This window comes from Rhinichthys klamathensis, unplaced genomic scaffold (assembly GCF_029890125.1).
Source record: "Rhinichthys klamathensis goyatoka isolate OS25496 unplaced genomic scaffold, OSU_Roscu_1.1 h1tg000487l_1, whole genome shotgun sequence".
In the NCBI taxonomy this organism is placed as follows: Eukaryota; Metazoa; Chordata; class Actinopteri; order Cypriniformes; family Leuciscidae; genus Rhinichthys; species Rhinichthys klamathensis.
In genome coordinates, this window is record NW_026606974.1 from 651,252 (window position 1) to 672,940 (window position 21,689).

Sequence of the window (21,689 nt, forward strand, 5' to 3'; positions counted from 1 at the left end):
TCAGGAAGAGCTGAAAGATTTATGAGACCAACTGGGTGGTGGGGTGAGTTCGTTTTGTCTTGAGAGGAGTTTCATTACCTAATAGATTTAAAGTCGGTGCAGTTTGTTTAGTATCATATTCTTTTGTTGCTGTGAGAATTTTAAGCCCGATGGATACGGGACAAAAAGAGTTAGTTCATCAGTCTCTTTTTAATCGACTTTACTGATCCTAACCCAGTGTTAATTAAATCAGAGCAACATCAACTTATCGACAACTCTCACTTACCCCACATAGCTCTTAACCAGTTAACACAAAATCTATACATTCGCTCATTTCATTCATCAGGCTGGTCCTCAAGGAATTCAGATGAACACTTTGTACTTATTTGATATTGAATGCATTTATGTGAAACTTTTGCATCAAGGCTGAATTCTGCCTGCAGAGTCAAATTTAACTCTGTATTTTTTAGTTTTATTTTCCAATATGTACATGCTGGCACCATGATGGCTCGGATTCAGCTGTAGATGTTTAGAGAAAGAGAAATTGATCATCTTGTGAGTGAGGAAAACACTTCAGTTGTGTCTTGTTTGTGCTGATTGCTATTGTTTTGAATGATTTGCAAGACTGTGCCACTGATTTGCTGGATGTAATACAGCTTAGCAAAAAAATAAACACATCACTGATGTTCACTTTTATCCTGAAACAGCATGAAAATGGCATTCAATTAGCTTTTTTAACAGAGAAAAGTAATAAAGACTGTACTGCAGCCTTAATGTTTAAATCTGCATACAATGTGCCCTTGTAAGGAAGTGCATTTGAATATTCATGCATAGTGTTACATCAGTTTAGAAATATAAAAATGGTTTAGGAAACAGACTGTTCAATGCGGCTCCATTCGTGTCGGTTTTCAACATGGCTGTGAGATGCCATCCATCTGTGAAGGTGAAGGAGGGCCAGGCTACAGGCTTCTCGAGATTTGTTTTTTTCTGCACTCACAGTTTCCCATGCCAGTTTGCCTGCGGTCTGGCTAGTCACAGTCACTCCGTGCTACAGATGACAGTTTTCCTGGCCAAAGCAAAAAGATCAGCTAAGCGGCCGCAGCATTTGAATGCCGCCAGATGGTCACCTATAAAGGGTGTGAAAAAGCGCATACACAGATAGATTGCTATTCTTAAGGCTAATTGAATTTTGCAGTAACAAGAACACAATGCTGCATTGCAAATGTTCCACTAGTATTAAAAATTACAGAGATAGATTAAACTCTGTAAGTCATCTGTTTGCTAGTGTCCTCCTAAACATAGATGGATGCTTTTAAAATTTGCAGTTGTTCTCGTTCAAGAAAACAAACTTAAAATATTGACGACTCATCCTGCACTACACACATTTTCTCCAATCAGATGCTTTCTCTAATGAGAATGTCCTCAGTAATACCACCTGCACCTGACTAGCAAGAGTTTCTCTCATCTGCGATCTTTTTTTATATATATGGATGTATAATACACTATGTTAACTGTAATATCATTACAATATAAAATAACTGTTTTCTATTTTAATATATTTTCAAATGTAATTTATTCCTGAATTTTCAGCATCATTACTCGTCTTCAGTGTCACATGATCCTTCAGAAGTCATTATAATATGAAGGTAAACTCAATAAATGTGCTCAATAAACATGTCTTATTATTTTCAGTTGAAAACATTTTTTTTTATGATTAAGTTCAAAAGAAACCCATTAATTTGAAATAGAAATGTTTGTTACATTGTCTTTACTGTCACTTTTGATCAATTTAATGCGTCCTTGCTTAATAAAAGTTTGAATTCCTTAATAAAATATATTTTTAAGACCCCAAACCTTTGAACAATAGTGTATTTATAATATTATAAATGTATGTAATTTATAATAAATAACTGTAAACATTGCATTAAAACAGAAGACAAATACAACAATAATAAAAATTAAGTTATTATTAATAATTCATTATTTTGAATTAATATCAAAGACAAGTTATTTTATATGTGCTGCCCAAACAAAAGAAAGACGTCAACACAGTGGTGAAAACTTTTAATGCTGTTTTATTCCGTGCACTGTGACCTACAGAGTAAACCACAAAGATGAAGGACTTGCATTAGCACTGAAAGCATAATGTCACAGACCGGACCTGCATTGCTCAGTAGCCCTGCGGTGGTGTTTTATAGTACTGCAGGGTACTCGCGGGTCATTTTTATGGCTATTCTCCATGCAAATGACACCCAACACATAACCATCATTCTCAGGGAGGGGCGGGGATTAAGTGGCGGGATTAATTGGGAGCAATAAAAGATTAACGTTTGTGGGTAAGTTCATTAAACCTTCAAAGGGTGCCAGCAGAGTTAAGTACTAGAAGAAGACGACAGCTGTCTGATGTAATAATATTTGATAAATTAGAGGTCAGTCTGATTATCTGCGCGAATCTCAACGGCACCAACCCATGCTCTCCGCTGTCAGTGACGTACTGCTCGAATGTATAGAAATATTATTATATAGTGGATGTTGAATATTGATACAATGCGAAAGCACTCATTTGTATCCTTATCAGTTTTCAAAATGAAGTGAGACTTTTGAACTGCAGTATGATGATGATGATGGCGTGAAGGGAAACCAAGAAGGCTTCATCTGTATTGTGTTTTCCAATTATTCGCTTAATATAAATATTACTGCTGGGAATTAGTGTCCCTTGGTTGGCTAACTTTTAATTAGATGTAAGATATTAACACAAGTTGCTGAATAAACAGTATTTGACATAACATAAGTGGGTGAGCAACAGTCTGTGCAGCAGAGCCGCTGGATAGATTTACACTCACTTACATTGGCACAATTAAGCTCATACGTGTGGTTATTCATGCATTCACATTGTAGATTTTTCAAATAATGTTTTAATCGTAAAATTATCGTGCCCCCAGGCATCAACCCAATAATGTTGTTTTCTAAATATCTTTGATTTGAAAATGTTTTATTGTTCCCCTACAGGTCATTGCAGGACTTGGCTAAGCAGACAGACTTGCCGTACGGCACGGTTCTAGACTCCTCCGTCTACGACCAGGTCCGCAGTAAAGGCATGAACCCTTTCGAGAGGGACCCGATGTACTCACAGATGTGGAGGATGATCAACCGCACAGGAGGAGCTGAAAACAACGTGGAGGAATCAAAAGAAGGCATCCGGAAGGTAGGACGCTCCCGGCGCTGTGACTACCGCCACCGTTTATCTAATTACAGTGCTTAACTAAGCAACGGTTTGTGAAGATAGTGCTAATGTTCTCTGAATAGAGATATCAAAGTAAAAATGCGCTAATGCGACTCAATGGTGCTTGAGTTATGAGTGATTTAACTCTGAGAATTCCCCCACTGAATTCCCATACTAATTAGGTGCGGGTTAATGCCTTATTTGTTAACCCACGATTTTTTATTCCTCTCTTCCAAGCGTGTTTTCATTTGGAATTTTAAACGAGCTCGAGCACTGCAATTAAAAAGGCTGGTAGGCAAGTGAAGTATGAAGGCAGAGAGTCTGTGCTGCCTTCAGATCTTGAGAGAATCCTAAAGACTAAATGGCTTAGAGTGTTTTGTTAATGTGATATCATCTCACAGGTGTTCGGTTAAATATTGTATGACAAGGTGACACCTCTGTCTTGCCAGAGGCGTCCCCCTCCTTCAACCTCTCCATCCTTCGCCTCTCATCTGTTCCTGCCTGCCTCCTTTGGTAGCTTGTAGGCTTCAGAGCGTCCCCTAGTGACCTACTTCTGGAGTTTCTCTCATTATTTATGACCACGGCATGATTTACATTTCAGCCATTTAACAGATGCTTTTACCCAAAGCCATTTACAAAAAGTGTTTCAGCTTACATATGATGCTGTTTAAATGATTGTCATCAGATTGTTGCCGTACAAATCCTGTAACTAATAAACAAGCCAACATGATATAATTTTTTTCCAAGTATACTTATATTTTTGCTAGCAACAATGCGCAGAATTTGTTTTTAACCGAGAAATCTGGACATAATGTGCAGACAAAAAATGTTTGCAATAAATTTTAAATGCTAATGTTGAATTGGCATTCATTTGTGATCACATTGGATAATTCTTCAATTGTCATCAATGCAATAATATTAAGGCATCAACAGCATTTAAAATATTGTGTAAATGTACAACTATGCGTGTTGTTAAAGGGATAGTTCACCCAAAAATTTGCTCAGCCTCAAGCCATTGTAGGTGTATATGACTTTATGAGCTTTATAATGGGAGTGAATAGTAACTGAGATTTTGAAGCCCAAAAAAGCTCATCCCATCCATCATAAAAGTAATCCATACGGCTCCAAGGGTTTAATAAAGAGGCGTCAAATCTCACCTAAGCTACGTCATACGTCAGGTCAGAGGTCACTCTTTAACTTGGCGTACGACCGTAACCGGAAACTAGCAATTATAGTTTATAAAGTTTTAAATATAGATATTTTTCTCACAAAAATGCATCACTTTGCTTCAGAAGGCCTTTATTAACCCCCTGGTGCCATATGGATGTATTTTTGGGGGGCATCAAAATCCAAGTTATCATTCACTCCCATTATAAAGCTTGGAAGAGCCTGGATATTTTTTAATGTAACTCCTCCGATTGTGTTCGGCTGAAAGAAGAAAGTCATAAACACCTAGGATGGCTTGAGGGGGAGTAAATTATGGGATAATTTTCATTTCTGGGTAAACTAACCCTTTAAATGCAAAATTCCCCCCAAAAAAACCCTCCATTCCCAACAGACAATGGTGACTTTTTTGGCACATACTATTTTGATGTCCAAAAACAGTAATCTTAATATAAATCATGAACTGGCTTTTGACAAATAGAGGCACATATTGTTCTCTACGACAATACAGTTTAAGAATACTCAACAAAGGACAAAAGATTTATTTTCCATTTCTAAAGGAAAAGTGGTGGATTCTTAGTAACAGAAGCCTCTCTGCCTCTCTGACATTTCCTCTTCTCATTTATTACATAAATAGGCTTGCAGACTGTTTGCAAGCACAAGCAAATGTTCTTCATAGAATTGTAAGCCAAAAATTAAAGTTCTGTCATCATTTAGTTATTGACTTTCTTCCGTGAAAAACAATAAAGTATAAATTTAGCAAAATGCCAGAGCTTCTGCATACAGTGAATGGGGAACAGGGACTGTCAACCTAACAAAAAGCCATAAAAGTAGCCCATATAATTTATTTCAAGTCTTCTAAAACCATACAATAGCTTTCTGTGAGAAACAATAAATAACACCTTTTGTGTTTTACAGATAGAAAAAAAAGCTCAACTAAATGTTTGGAACAATGTGATAGAGTAAATGATTATGTATTTTCATTTTTGGTTGAACTATCCTTTTAAAGAATCAAAGAACAGCCGCAGAATGCGTTGTGTAACAGCAGGACTTGTCGCAGCTTGTGAGATTGATCATAAAGGAGTGTCTGTACACTGGACAAACATCTGCTCTGATTTCCCCAGCAAATATTTACGATGTTTATTCTCAATTGTATTCATCTCTTCTCTGAGCTTGTCATGTGCTAATGGTGAGAGCCCCTGTTTGTCTCATTTTTCAATAATAGGAGCAGACTGAGAATTTCATTTCTGTGCTAAGGAAGATGCTTTCATAATTCATGAGCGGAGCATACAAGATTTCTATTTTTATGGCACATTTTCACCCACATTGCAAAACATTAATACTTGCACTCAAGATGAATGTGTTTCATGAATTTTCATAGGTCTTATAAAGTGTAAAAAATTAGCTGTCCCTGGAACTGAAGATGGAAAAATGAAGGTAACTGTTTGCAGTTAACAGTTTTTCTTCTTTGAATTGGATATGTTTACTTAATTATTTTAAGTAAATGACTTGACTAAACTATGGAAAACCATTCCCGTCACATAATGTGAAAAAAAATTATGACATGCTTAAGTCATAATTATGACATAAAAAGTCGAAATTACTGTATGATATACTAAATCGAAATTGACATACTAAATCGAAATTATGACATTAAAAAGTCGAAATTATGATTTCAAAAGTCGAAATTATGACAGCATAAATTGTGAACACATTAATGAGTATTTTAAACTTGTTTTTAGCAACTAATGATGAAATTCTTGCTTTTTAAGCGGAAAGGCATGGAGTAGCTCTGAGCAAACCCACAAAGGATTTTAAGCAAGAACAAGCTTTGGTGCAGAAAGAACAAAACGGATGTGGCTGCAGTTGCAGCTTTCATTGAACAACCTAACACGGACCAATGTCATGTTTGTATGGATGCACCAAAAATGTTGGTTGAATGGTATTGTAACTGATGCAGAACAGTTGCAACAGGAGGTTGTGATCGGGCAGCAGTTTTCATTAAACAGTAAATATAGCCTACTCCTATAAAAATGATCTTGTATGTATCAATTAATGGCGCACGTGAAAAAAATTTAATAAGAGTACCTCTTTTGTTTTTAATCAGAATCAGAAAGAATCAAAAGGAGCTTTATTGCCATGTATGTTTGCACACACAAGGAATTTGTTTTGGTGACAGTGACAGAAGAAGCTTCCAGTAGACAACAACAGTACACAGATTGTAAAATAAAAAATGAAGATAAATGAACAAGATACACATATGTATATATAATATAGCCTATAAATGAAAAAAAAAATAGACACATATTTATGTACAGGTGTGCTATATACAACAGAATAGAATATTAACAGGGAATGGACCAGGAGGTAAGTTATTGTCAAATAAATATAAGTGGTATTACACATATTTATCATTGTCCAGTGGAGGCATTTAACTGTTCATCCCTTATCTATTTAAAAGCACAGAGAAAGATGACATTAGATAATGTTTTCAGATGAGATTTAATGATTTGCAATTCATCCTGTGGCGTGTCGCGTCAGATCAATGAGCAGCAAGTCAGAATTTCGACTTAGTCATGTTTCGGATTAGTAATCTCATAATTTCGATTTGCTATGTCAAAATTTTGACTTTATAAGTCAATTTCGATTTAGTAGGTCATCAGTTTGACTTTTATCGCATAATTATGACATAAGTAAGAAAAAAAATTCTAATGTGGCGTGAATGGGCTTCCATATCCTGTCGTGTCGGGTCGCGTGAGATCAATGAGCAGCAAGTCATAATTTCGACTTGGTATGTCAAAATTTTGATTTTTATATCATAATAATGGTTTTTAAAGTCATCATTTCATAATAATATTTCATAATTATGACTTTTGATTTTTTTTTCTTATGTGGCGGGAATGGTCTTCCATACTAAACATATGTACTTGCCATGACTTCAAATCTTTCATCATGGAAACAATTCCCTTTTTATATTAAGTACGGTAACTGTAAGGAGATTTTTTTTTTTTTTTTTTTTACTTTTATCAAGTTATTATAATAACTTAAAAATGACTTTTTATCATTGTTTTAATTTGTTCAATATTAGCTAATTTGACTGAACAACACAACTACTATAATCAAGTATGGTTGTGTACTGTGCATTGCATCCTTAAATGATTAAGCAATGTCATATTACAACAATTGTTTTCCTGTTCACAACTAGAACATCAAAATGTGGATGTATGAAGGAGGCTTTGGCCTGGAAACTGTAACACTTGGAGAAGGACACGAGAAGGTCTGCATAGGACAACATTTTTCAGGTCATAAGATGAGATATCCCCATTATGTCTAGCTCAGTACCCACCGGAGGAGAATTTTGTACATAGACCATTAGTTGACATCAAAACATGATAGAAAGAGGGGAGCGGGAGGGGGTGTGGGGAAGGAGAGAGAGGTGCCTTTGACTGCAAACAAGACAGTCGATATAAGCCAGCACTAAAAGGATTTCAATCATATTTCACCATGCACAGACTTCATTATCTAAGGCTTATATGGCCAGCATGTCCATTGCCTGAGAGAGAGAGAGAGAGAGAGAGAAAGAAGAAAGCAACTGAGGGCCAGACACAGCTGAGAGAGTGAAGAAGACTCAGGCACAGAGGGAGGTGGGAGGAAAGACAGATTAAAGGAGGAGTTTGCCCAGAAATGAGAGTTCTGTCATTATTTATTCACCTTTGTGTCATTACAAGTCTGTATGACTTTTCTATGCACTTACAATGAATTGCTACTAAAGATTTCAAGCTCCAAAAAGGTCACAAAATAGCCATAAAAGTGCCTTAAAAGTCACATATGGCTCATTAATAATATTTGCTAAATATACACTCACCGGCCACTTTATTAGGGACACCTGTCCAACTGCTCGTTAACACTTCATTTCTAAGCAGCCAATCACATGGCGGCAACTCAGTGCATTTAGGCATGTAGACATGGTCAAGACAATCTCCTGCAGTTCAAACCGAGCATCAGTATGGGGAAGAAAGTTGATTTGAGTGACTTTGAACGTGGCATGATTGTTGGTGCCAGAAGGGCTGGTCTGAGTATTTCAGAAACTGCTAATCTACTGGGATTTTCACGCACAACCATCTCTAGGGTTTACAGAGAATGGTCCGAAAAAGAAAAAACATCCAGTGAGCGGCAGTTCTGTGGGCGGAAATGCCTTGTTGATGCCAGAGGTCAGAGGAGAATGGCCAGACTGGTTCGAGCTGATAGAAGGGCAACAGTGACTGAAATAACCACTCGTTACAACCGAGGTATGCAGCAAAGCATTTGTGAAGCCACAACACGCACAACCTTGAGGCGGATGGGCTACAACAGCAGAAGACTCCACCGGGTACCACTCATCTCCACTACAAATAGGAAAAAGAGGCTACAATTTGCAAGAGCTCACCAAAATTGAACAGTTGAAGACTGGAAAAATGTTGCCTGGTCTGATGAGTCTCGATTTCTGTTGAGACATTCAGATGTTAGAGTCAGAATTTGGCGTAAACAGAATGAGAACATGGAACCATCATGCCTTGTTACCACTGTGCAGGCTGGTGGTGGTGGTGTAATGGTGTGGGGGATGTTTTCCTGGCACACTTTAGGCCCCTTAGTGCCAATTGGGCATCGTTTAAATGCCACGGCCTACCTGAGCATTGTTTCTGACCATGTCCATCCCTTTATGGCCACCATGTACCCATCCTCTGATGGCTACTTCCACCATGTCACAAAGCTCTAATCATTTCAAATTGGTTTCTTGAACATGACAATGAGTTCACTGTACTAAAATGGCCTCCACAGTCACCAGATCTCAACCCAATAGAACATCTTTGGGATGTGGTGGAACGGGAGATTCGCATCATGGATGTGCAGCCGACAAATCTGCGGCAACTGTGTGATGCCATCATGTCAATATGGACCAAACTCCCTGAGGAATGCTTCCAGCACCTTGTTGAATCTATGCCACGAAGAATTGAGGCAGTTCTGAAGGCAAAAGGGGGTCCAACCCGTTACTAGCATGGGGTACCTAATAAAGTGGCCGGTGAGTGTACTATTCAAAGGTTTGGGGTTGGTAAGTTTTTATATTAAAAAAAAGCAGTAATATTGTGAAATATTATTACAATTTAAAATGACAGTTTTCTATTTAAATACATTTTAAAATGTAGTTTTATTCTTCAGCATTTATTTGAAATAAAAAATTTTTTAACATAATATCTTTACTGTTACATTTGATCCATTTAGTGCATCCTTGCTGAATAAAAGTTTTTTTTTTTTTTCATATGGCTTATATATTCTGAAGTCACGTTCAGGTTTAGTGATTCATGAACGAATCATTCAGATCGTATAGCTTCAGATGATTTTAAATATTTAGTCACGAGGACCACTTTTCTGGTGCTTTTAAGTTGATGTTGTGTATTTTTTTGAAGTTTGAAAGCTTTGATTCCTTTTTCATTGTGAAGTAATTGAATGGAAAACAGCAACCAAGACTTGTTTTTCCACAGAAGAAAGAAAGCCATGTGGATTTGAAACGATCAGTGGGTGAGTCAGTGACGACAAAATATTCAAGTGAATTCTCATTATAGAGGGCATCTAATGATCTTTCCTCTGTTCGTTCTTCATTCCCCAGATTCACACAAACACGCTATACAAAGAGCTGCTCTCTTCTCATTACACAAACACTTATTTATCATTTCATTCTCAGCTTGCTCATTAGCGTGTTGTCACACCGAACAGCACAAAACAGTGCAGTGCATGTGGGAAGTCGGACGGTGATTGTTTAGAAAGCGTAATGATGAGATTTGAGTCATCACCAGCTGAGGCAACGTGAACGCATGAGGAGGCCTGCTCTATGGGAAAAATTAAAACTCTTTAACACCTGCTTGGTGCGTTTGAGAAATTTCCACGAAGATCAAAGAGAGCCGCTGTGTTTGCGTGGAACTGTGTTTAGAGTCACGACGCTCATCGTGTGCACCTGCTCACCACTTATCACAAGAAATTGCTATTGTTGATTTGCAGATATTTAGACGTTTGTTAATAGCAGTGTGAATAGGTTTGTGTTAATCTCATCTTCATAAGAAGCTGAGGGTGTTTTATTAGCGGCATTTAACTCTTATTTGAAACCAAGAGACAGTACTGTGGATGAGCAGTGAGAGAATGTTTAGCGGTTATTTGTTAAAAAGGGCTTTCAAAATGACAGTGATTAAATCAATGCAAATTAATTAACAGTGATTAAAAAGGCCACCGGATCTCTGTACTTTTGATATTTAGTAGTTATTCCGGCTCAACCACTGAATCCAACTTTCAGGTGTTTCATTTGGACTAAAACAATTTGTCTTTTTAAAATGACGACACATAAATGCTTTTTTGTCTGACTAAATTCACAGCATTCTTGCTGCAAATCACTGACAGTGTGGACGCCCTTAAGAGTCTAATTGCAAGGACAATCTGTGTAGTTTTATAGCCTGTGAACAGGTCGATCCCAAGAACACTTGCTGTGTTTATCGTTAATTTGATGTTTTGTGGGGCAAAACGGTTATATTCAGGTCCACACAGAACTCCATAAGATTTCCACAGAATCGGAATGCCTAGCTTTCACAGACTTTCCCATCCTCTCACATCCTCATGCGTTTGATTATTCAATATTTTGACTAGTTTACTTATGCTTTCATTTACTAATGTCAGTTTAGTACTCCCAGCTCAGTTTAACACATTTTACCATGTTCAATTCCATAGATGTTTTTCCAAAATCAGTGCAGAAAATGCAAAAAAGTCTGTAGACATCTGCAGATTAGGCCTGGATACAAATTTATATTGGAAAAGCAGTAAATGGTAGTAACAAATATAAATTTGTCTTCACCAAAATTTGAATTACAGTAGTCACGATTCAATTATTTGCACACTGCCGTTCACACAAGTTTGTGGTCGATAAGATTTTTTATGTTTATGGCTGCATTTATTTGATAAAAAATACAGTAGCCTAGCCTATATACATTAATATTGTGAAATATTATAACAATTGAAATAACTGTTTATTTTCATATAAATCAAAATGTAATTTATTCCTGTGATGTAAAGCTGAATTTTCAGCATCATTAGTCCAGTCTTCAGTGTCACATGATCCTCCAGAAATCATTCTAATATGCTGATTTGGTTTTTAAGGGAAAAAAATATAATTATTATCAGTGTCGAAGTGCTGCTTGGAAACGTATGTGGAAACGTAGTATATAAAATATATTTACATAATATATAAAATCATTTGTAGCATTTTAAGGGCCAGATTTACTAAACAGGGCAAATTAGCGTGAGAGCGCAATTCCAAAAATGCGCCGATGGGAGTGGAAAGTTCTGTGTGATCCACTGACGACACACAAATGAAAGAACACAGACGCAGCCGGATCATTTCTATAATGACCAAGGCAATCTACCGAGAGCAGTGCAAACTAGCGTTTAAAGGGACTATAAGTAACTTTTTAGGTAATTTATAATCTAAAATCAATATTTTTATTCATAAATATGTCCCCAATGGTGTACAAATACCTCTGCCAATTATCTGATTTATCCTCGTTTAAAACGAAGAATTTAATATCTTTTTATACATGCAGGGCCGGCGCTAGCTATAGGCAGAGCAGGCGATTGCCTAGGGCCTCGGGCTTTGAGGAGGGGCCTCCATAACCGTAACATCCCCTATATAGTCCACCAGACGGGCAGAAATACTAGCCTCATTGTTCATTGGATATTGTTGAATTGTCACTCATCTGCAGTTAAACCAATTAATGTTTCCGTTTCAAAGCGGGCCGGCTTCTAAAGTTTGTGCGGACGCATCCATCAGGTGCGAAGCAATAGGCACGCAAAGCACAGCTCGTAATGGAGGTGTGTGAGTTGTCGTCATCTATTTTGGAGTGATTGCAATGTATTCTAAATATAAACTTGTACTGTAGTCAGCGTAATTTCTGTAAAAATCATTCACCGCTTTATTACGAGTTTAAAAGAGCGCGAGCGTCATTAACGTGCCCAGACGCGACGCTTTGAATTTGCGCGTACAATGAATAACATCGCGTCGGGAGCTGACTAGTAAAAAAGCTACAAAACAAGTATAAGACAAGACGTTTGTATTCAAAGTTAAAAAGCCTACACATTTTTAAATGTTTCAAATAAAGGATCTCATGGGTCTATCTTCTAAATTCTGCTGATGATTAGATTGACATCATCGCCTACTTACGCCAATAATCAGTTTAGATTTTTTTTTCTAATCAGTAGCGATCGTGTCTTTCTCTTCCACTTGATTTGTGTATAGCATATTTAAGCTAACAATGCAATGCAAAATATCATATTACTCATATTAATAATTATGACAATATCTGCAGTAAATATTGATTAAATGGGAGGGAAAAATCCTGCCCATACCGCAGCTATGAAAAAAATTATAAAAGCACTTATGTTCATCTCCTGAAGTGGTATTCTGGAACTGTGAATAAATTGAATAAAACAGCAAAATAACAACAATAACATCTTCACAAAAAAGAGATGACCTTAGATAATCTTTTTTAAAATACTTTTTTAAAACAGCTTTTTAATAATCCAAAAATCCTGAAAAAAAGTATCACAGGTTATAAAATAGGCTAAATATTAAGCACCATTTCTAACATTTGATAATAAATCAGAATATTATAAAGTTTTCTGATGTATCACGTGACACTAATTCAGCTTTGCATCACAGAAATATATTTTAAAGTATAGTAAAATAGGAAAACCATTATTTTACATTTTAATAATATTTCACTATATATTATTTTTCTGTATTTTTGATCAAATAAATCCAAGCTTGATGAGCATAAGAGACTTCTTTCAAAAACATTAAAAATAGTAATGTGTCCAAACTTATGTAGGCTACTGTGTAAGTAAAAATATACAAAGGTTAGGAATCATATTTGTTTCAAGCATAGGCGTCATTTACGGGGGGGACGGGTGGGACATGTCCCCACCACTTTTTGCCAGGGTCGATATTGTCCCCACCACTTTTGAAACATCTCGCGTCACGGATGTACCAATACAAATAAAAAATCTCTAGTTAACTAGCAGCATTCGTTTAATTCATTTGTTAAATAAGAGGCGATCTAGCGCTGAAATGTGTTGTCTTCACTCGGACGCGCGCTTCAATCCGTTGCAGAGATTCTATTCGTTCCAGAGAAATCACAATTCAAAATGCACACAAACGTGTCCCTGCTTCTGAGGGTTCTAATCCGCACTCGTATAGTTTTTTTTCCCCCTCATCAAAACCGATAATGTTTATCAGTGATAAAGTATATCAAGATTCTTGATATACAATTATCGGTTTTGATGTGGGGAAAAAAACTATACGAGTGCGGATTAGAACCCTCAACCTCCGACACGCTTGGCAAAAATTCTGCCACTGGACCATTACAGTACATACGCATCGCAGGCGGATCTATATATATATATTCACGTAAAAATTCACGATACTAACAACATTATATTAGATCTTAATATAATATTAAATTTAAACCCAAAGTACCATCACATTTTTGGTCGGACATCATCACATCTTTGTATACATTTTTATTTATTTAAATCAGTAAGCTACAGGACATCGGCGTCTTTCAAACCATGACCTGCGCGAAAGAGAAAAAAGAATGAACGCGTCATTGTACCCAGCACTTTTGAAAATGCCCTTCCGAATGCGTCTCTGTCCCCCCCACATTTCAAACCAAACTGACGCCCATGGTTTCAAGAGTTTTTTATTGGGGGTGGGGGGCCTCCAACATGAAAATTGCCTAGGGCCTCCAAATATCTAGAACCGGCCCTGTATACATGGGACGGGTAAGTCCATGTAGTTCCGCCATCTTGAAAAACTATAATAGCAGAGAGGGACAAAAAGTACGCCAACGCGTTTCCGCAACGCGTTTTCGTTCAGAGCCAGCGTGACGTAACTGAAAGCAGCAGAAACGGAGGAGCAACAGTGAGAGGCGCTTGTCTGCCCCGGCAAGTTTAAAAGGCTGCATTGCAAATCCTCGTCGCCAGAAAAGTCCAAAATAGATCGTAAAAGGAACCGGAGATTACAAAAAACACAAGTTAATGTCGTGATAGCTTTTTCCAGGAGAAATATTTCAAAAGAGACGCTGAAGTCCTGCTTTCTTCTCGACTGGGAAAGTCACTACAGTCTTAATTACAAGCTTTTTTTCATTGTTTGGTTGTGTACTTTATTTTATAGACAGATGAACATGTATAGTTAAAAGTTGATGATGATATCTAACAATGCACGTAGGCTACTTCAGAAAATATAACAAATAATGAAGGCATAACTACTAATTACAATAGTTCATGTTTTTGACACTCATAACATTCGTTTGTTCGTTGTGTCAATTTGAAGTTTGTTTGAAATAACAAACCTGTTCACCCGAAGGAAAACTCGACAAAGTGCTATTAGAAGACATCCTGTCATAGCTTTTTGGTACATAAAGGCTACCGTAGATGCAACACGCATTTGAAAACGTAGGCGCTGGAGTGCACAATTCGTTTGAATGCAAAATACAATTTCACCGCTAGATGGGAGTAATTCTTACTTAATGTCCCTTTAAGACATGCTCTTTTTTTGGCGCTTAAATAATGGCACAAATACCAGTAAATTGACAAGCGCAAACCTTAGTAAATCACCTTGCATGATTCATTTAAATACTCTCCTCCCATAAATTTTGCGTGTGAAAGGGAAACTCCTACAAATGCATATGCAATAAGGTCAGCCGCAAAAATAACTGCCCATGCCTTTTCATGGCAAATTTTTCACTGCATGTCATTAGTAAATCCTGACAGTAGTTTTTTTATCGCCAAACGATTGTGTGCCCTGGCGTAAGCTGTTAGTAAATCTGGCTCTAAATGTCTTTACTGTCACTTTTTTTTTCAATTTAATGTGTCCTTGAAAATAAATCTTACTGTCCTCGAACAACAAGTATAGCCAAACATATTTCCTGTAACTCTTGTTTGACTAAATAAAACACTGAATAAATATTCTTTATATTTTTCCTTATTCTACATCAACTCTCTGAACCCTACTCCACTCACAACACTCAAAGAGAGTGAGAGAGCAGAAACAAACTGAGAAAAATAAAAGCGCTTTGGACACCAAATGGAGAAGAGAGAGAGAGAGAGAGAGAGAGAGAGAGAGAGAGAGAGAGAGAGAGAGAGAGAGAGAGAGAGAGAGAGAGAGAGAGAGAGAGAGAGAGAGAGAGAGAGAGAGAGAGAGAGAGAGAGAGAAAGAGATAGTGTAGGAAATGTGGAAGGGGAAGATAATTGAGACTGGACATCACAGGTAAGATACAAATAAATGAGGAAGAGAGGTAGAATGGAAAATGCTATTTAACTGGAATTAGCCGAGACTTATCTTCTTCCTCCTGATAGATTTAGTGGAGCATTGTTGCTATAGGCATCTGATGGAATGAGCTGGTGTTAAAGCTTCAAGAGAAATGGCAGGCCGGAGAAAGACCCTAAGAGAGAGGATAAGTGTTCAGAAAAGATAAGAGGATTGCAAGAAGTGGTGCTAATTGTGAAGCTGTATTTAAGGGGTCTGATATGTATATGACTTTAAATGCACCCTTACTCATATACTGCAATTTGTTGAGCAAAACTGAAATTAAAATGAGATCTAATTGAGGAGGGTTGATCTAAAAGGAAATTAGGCCCCATTGTCTGTCTGAACTTCGGGAAAGGCTGAGCTCAGAGTGCTGAATCTACTTGGCAGAACATCTGACTGCATGGAGAATAGGGGTGGGTGATATACTGGAAGACACAATTAACCGGTAGAGATTTTGGACTATCGTCTCTATCGCAGTTACGCTCATGTGACGTTGCTGTGCTGGCGATCACGAAAGCTTATAGTTTGTTTGCGTTTTTAAGCATTGCGGTTTAAAAACAAGTGATTTTAAACTGTTGAATCATAATTAGCAGCGAAATATATCTCATTTCAATATATGCACGCGCTCTCTGAGAGACTGTTTCTCAGCGTTGTCAGCTTTTTGACAACTAGTTGGGCTTGAACAGTTAAATACACATACCTATGTGTCAAAGTGACCATGTATTTTCAAGTAAACACAGTCATTTATGTCTTAACTGAATTTTGAGGTGAGAAGAGAGAAAACCCACAAGTATATTGGATCCGTGCAGTCGGTCTTAAAGTGACAGCATCCAAATTCACCTGCTGTCATTATTAATTTTAATCAAACAACAAAAAAGAGAAAATCTATCAGTGCTCTTGACTGAATCACTTTTGTAACTTTAATAAGAATAATTTTATAAAACAAGGAGTGCAAAAAAAATGCTGCGCGGGCCGCGGGGTGTAAAATCTGTATCCCTTTGGTGCTCTTTGGGTGTAGGGATAATTCGACTCATACAAACGTATCAAGCCAAGGCATTCGAGATTTTAAGTAAATATATATGAAAAGGCTTTATTTAGTCATGGCTTAGCCAATTAAAATCAGTTTACAGAAAACCGCACACCGGCTTGTCGCGGCTAATGAGCTTTCATCAGGACCCAGTTATCTGTAAACTGATTTTAATTGCCTAAGCCATGACTAAATAAAGGCTTTTAAATGTTTACCTAAATTGTGTGCCTTGGCTTGATACCTTTGTAAGAATAAATGTATATTTAATTTACACAGTAAAGACTATGCATTGTTTTATTTATACATTTGATTACTTTATTGATTTTATGTAGCACTTTATGTAGCATTTATAGTGCTCAAAGTTTTTCAGGTATAGGTCTTTGTTCTATTGTAGTTTATTTTCTTTACTCTTTCTTTATCAGTTTACTTGTCTTTGTCAATTTACTAGTTTTTTAGGCTAGTATTGTTTTTTAAATGATATTGAAAATGGTGATACGAATTAGTTTCAATGTTCCAAAAATGTTGATATCATAAAAACTTTATTTAAAGCAAAAATAACTACACTCACCTAAAGGATTATTAGGAACACCATACTAATACTGTGTTTGACCCCCTTTCGCCTTCAGAACTGCCTTAATTCTACGTGGCATTGATTCAACAAGGTGCTGAAAGCCTTCTTTAGAAATGTTGGCCCATATTGATAGGATAGCATCTTGCAGTTGATGGAGATTTGTGGGATGCACATCCAGGGCACGAAGCTCCCGTTCCACCACATCCCAAAGATGCTCTATTGGGTTGAGATCTGGTGACTGTGGGGGCCATTTTAGTACAGTGAACTCATTGTCATGTTCAAAAAAACCAATTTGAAATGATTCGAACTTTGTGACATGGTGCATTATCCTGCTGGAAGTAGCCATCAGAGGATAGGTACATGGTGGCCATAAAGGGATGGACATGGTCAGAAACAATGCTCAGGTAGGCCGTGGCATTTAAACGATGCCCAATTGGCACTAAGGGGCCTAAAGTGTGCCAAGAAAACATCCCCCACACCATTACACCACCACCACCAGCCTGCACAGTGGTAAGGCATGATGGATCCATGTTCTCATTCTGTTTACGCCAAATTCTGACTCTACCATCTGAATGTCTCAACAGTAATCGAGACTCATCAGACCAGGCAACATATTTCCAGTCTTCAACTGTCCAATTTTGGTGAGCTCTTGCAAATTGTAGCCTCTTTTTCCTATTTGTAGTGGAGATGAGTGGTACCCGGTGGGGTCTTCTGCTGTTGTAGCCCATCCGCCTCAAGGTTGTGCGTGTTGTGGCTTCACAAATGCTTTGCTGCATACCTCGGTTGTAACGAGTGGTTATTTCAGTCAAAGTTGCTCTTCTATCAGCTTGAATCAGTCGGCCCATTCTCCTCTGACCTCTAGCATCAACAAGGCATTTTCGCCCACAGGACTGCCGCATACTGGATGTTTTTCCCTTTTCACACCATTCTTTGTAAACCCTAGAAATGGTTGTGCGTGAAAATCCCAGTAACTGAGTAGATTGTGAAATACTCAGACCGGCCCGTCTGGCACCAACAACCATGCCACGCTCACAATTGCTTAAATCACCTTTCTTTCCCATTCTGACATTCAGTTTGGAGTTCAGGAGATTGTCTTGACCAGGACCACACCCCTAAATGCATTGAAGCAACGGCCATGTGATTGGTTGATTAGATAATTGCATTAATGAGAAATTGAACAGGTGTTCCTAATAATCCTTTAGGTGAGTGTATATCGTTATTGTGAAAAAGAATTACTCATATCGTGGTTTAAGATTTTGGTCATATCGCCTACCCCTAAAGAATATATTTTTACTAGGGCTGGGCAAGTTGACGCGTTATTATCGCGTTAACGCATTTATTAATTAATGCCGACAATTTTTTTATCGCACGTTAACGCAGTTTTTTTATTTTTTTTATTTTGAAAGTCCGTTGCACACTGGCTCTGAATAGGACATAGGCCTACAGTCAAACCATGGATCACAGGAGGGGTGGGATGTTGGTCAGCCAGCAAATAACCCACCCAAACCAGCAGTGGAGAGAGGCCTTGGCAGGTTCTCTCAGGTGAACAGAAAGGGAAACAGCGCTCCGCGAGTGAATGACAGGCGCTCCATGGATAGTAACCATGGCAACGGCTTCTGTGCGCTACGCAGCTGTAGTCTTTTTAACTTAAATTAAAATTATACATAACTTTACCTGATGTGCCTGCGTGTAGTTTAGCGGGGATGCTCTGCAATGTGAATTCCCTTCTGTTGATGTCCTGATAACTATTTAAATATTGGAAACTCACAAACAGCGAGCCGAGGATCAGTCTCTCTTCCAATGATTTGTACTGCTCGTCGTGTACAAAAAGTTATAGACAATCAAAGTCCTTTTAGACAATTCAACTTCGGCAACGGGCGGGCGCGGGCGATCACAGCGCTTGCGGTACGCGTAGAATTGACGCGTTGTTACATTTTTGGAGAGGTGCACGTCAGGGTACGACGTAAGTTCGACGCAGAAGTATAAATTGGGCTTTACCTCTGTTTAATGCAATCTTAGTGTACTTGGGAAACCATGGCATGACCAAACCTAAGCTACTATCAGAGAAGTAACGTTGGTCGACTTATATCTCATGACCTCTGACTACATAGACTGTTTCTGCTGCTAAAAGACACCTGTTGATACCTGTTAAGAAAAAAACCAAGAAAACTGGACTCGTTTTAACAAGCTAGATAAAAGGTAATACCCTGGCAGTGGCAAATAGCTTTGTTTTAATATTTGATTTGATTACATTAATGTTTAAGTTGAGATTTACAATAAATATTTTATTGCTGTGTAAAGGGAATACTGCTGGTATAAAGCACCTTATTTGTTTAAAGTTTTTGCAAACCACATGTTATTACACTTTTGTGTATATAGCAGTACATTTAAATCAAAAGAGAGTAATACACTACTTTAGAATTCATTATTAAAGTTTGCGCGTAACAATGCGATTAATCGCGATTAATCGCAAAAAATCATGCGATTAATCGCGATTAAAAAATTTAATCGTTGCCCAGCACTACAACTCTTTTTACTCCTCACTTCCTACAGTATATCAGTCTCTCCTCACTCCCATTCTGCAAGGAAAACTTGTTTAATAGAATCTAGCGGTAACAAAACAGGAACCTCGGGGGCATTCAATGATGTCATGCAGTCAAGTGCTTTTCCAAGCTTTTGCATGTTCTTACATGTTCCATGCTGCAAGTTATTCAATAAAGTGCTTTGAATTACACACGCCTTGTAACTGCATTATTATTTTACTCTAGCTCGATGGTTACTGAGACACGGCTGAGCTTTCCATATTCGCCGCACATCCATACATGCGCGCATCTTCTATATCATTACAGTGTGATTGGCAAGATTCGAGACACCGTATCAAATCAATGGAAGTGATTATCAGCTGGTTCCCATCAGATTGTTTGGAACCTTGATAGAAACTGAAGGTTTTTTTCATCCATATTTGACCACAAAGCATATAAGATCCCAGGTTGGGAACCAGTGTACTTACACTAAAGCTACTTTTTGTCAGGAAGTGAGAAAGAAAGACATTGCCCAACAACTTTTATTGCATCCAAAATCATGTGTATGCACATCAAAATTACGAACCTGTAAGTAGCAACTCCCCAGAAGGACTTGAAAGGCAGCGTTATATCTGAGGTCTCTTATTCCTAGTTTGACAATTAAAAAAAAGGATTATGACAGGGTTTAATTGTTGCGAAGGCTGAAATTCCCTTTTTAAAGTAGAAACGGCTGGCTTAAAAGTAAATTCTGGAGCTCACATTGGCGTTTCTCTGAGCAATGTTTCTCCTTCGTGCAGATAAACATTCTCAATCAGATTCTTAACTAGTCACCCCGGTGAATAGTAATGACGAATGTGCTATATTACTAGGGAAATGGAAAGCCCACACAGCAGCACTTCCACGTGGGAAAAAAATAGGGGGGGGGGGGGGACGTAACTAATGCAGAGGGCATAAATTTGCAGGGAGAAACATCAGTGTGAGAAAAAGCAAAAGACAAACAGCCTTTAAAGGATGAGTTTAATCTCCAGCTCAACAACCCTCCGGTCTGCCAGCAAGATGACCCAAATTGGATCATTAAATTTCACTTCTGTATTCCTGTGGCGACGTGAGAAGGAGAATGGCCCCTCCACCCACCATTCTTTTCAGTTTGTTTTTAGAAGACAAAGTTCAATTATTGAATTGTAAATGAATTAAAAGGACGGGGCAGCAGTATCTAAGTGTCAGCAGCCGCATACATTTTGTGGCGACTGTGTAGAGCAAGAGGTGAGTGTGTGTGTATTTTCTTGAGGTAAACTTCAGCGATGCCCCGCTCATTCTCATTCTGTTTGTCCCTGCATCCCTCCACCACATCTTTATCTTTGTCTGCGGGAGACAAGATGGCCCACCGCCAGGCCTTAATGGACTTTTGGAAAGCAAAGAAAATAATACATCACAGGTCGAGAAAGGAGAGGTAGAAAAGGGGTAGTGGTCCTAAATATTTATTTCTTGCCAGCAAATATTTGAGAAAATGACCATGGCCATTCATAGAAATACTACCTGGGCTTCACCCAGACTCCCATGCACCTGAATACACACAAACAATTTGTTATTACCTAGAAAACATGAGCATTCATGTGTGTATTAGCGGTTATGGAAAAATAATAACAGTAACGTCATGCATTGAATCGCAAATGACACCGCAAAATCTTTTCCCACTGTCTCAAATCAGACTGATCTCATGAAATGGCGTATGTATGACACGCCAATTCGTATTTCCATTTTTGGCGTGCTATCAACACGCATAATCGCTTTTCAGCGTGTTTATCAACGCCGTTGACTTA

At 37.9% G+C, this 21,689-nt stretch overlaps 1 protein-coding gene across 4 annotated transcripts in view; it reads left to right on the forward strand.

Moving 5' to 3' along the window:
* The window catches only part of grid2 (glutamate receptor, ionotropic, delta 2), a 493,389-nt gene that overhangs the window by 438,961 nt on the left and 32,739 nt on the right, over positions 1 to 21,689 (forward strand). For all 4 annotated transcript variants that reach the window (XR_008804120.1, XR_008804121.1, XM_056237495.1 and 1 more), the window contains exon 13: positions 2,989 to 3,184. Coding sequence is in view for 2 of the 4 variants with exons in the window: in XM_056237495.1 (XP_056093470.1) it covers positions 2,989 to 3,184 (196 nt within the window). In the remaining 2 variants the exon portion in view is untranslated. The remainder of the gene's footprint in view (positions 1 to 2,988; positions 3,185 to 21,689) is intronic.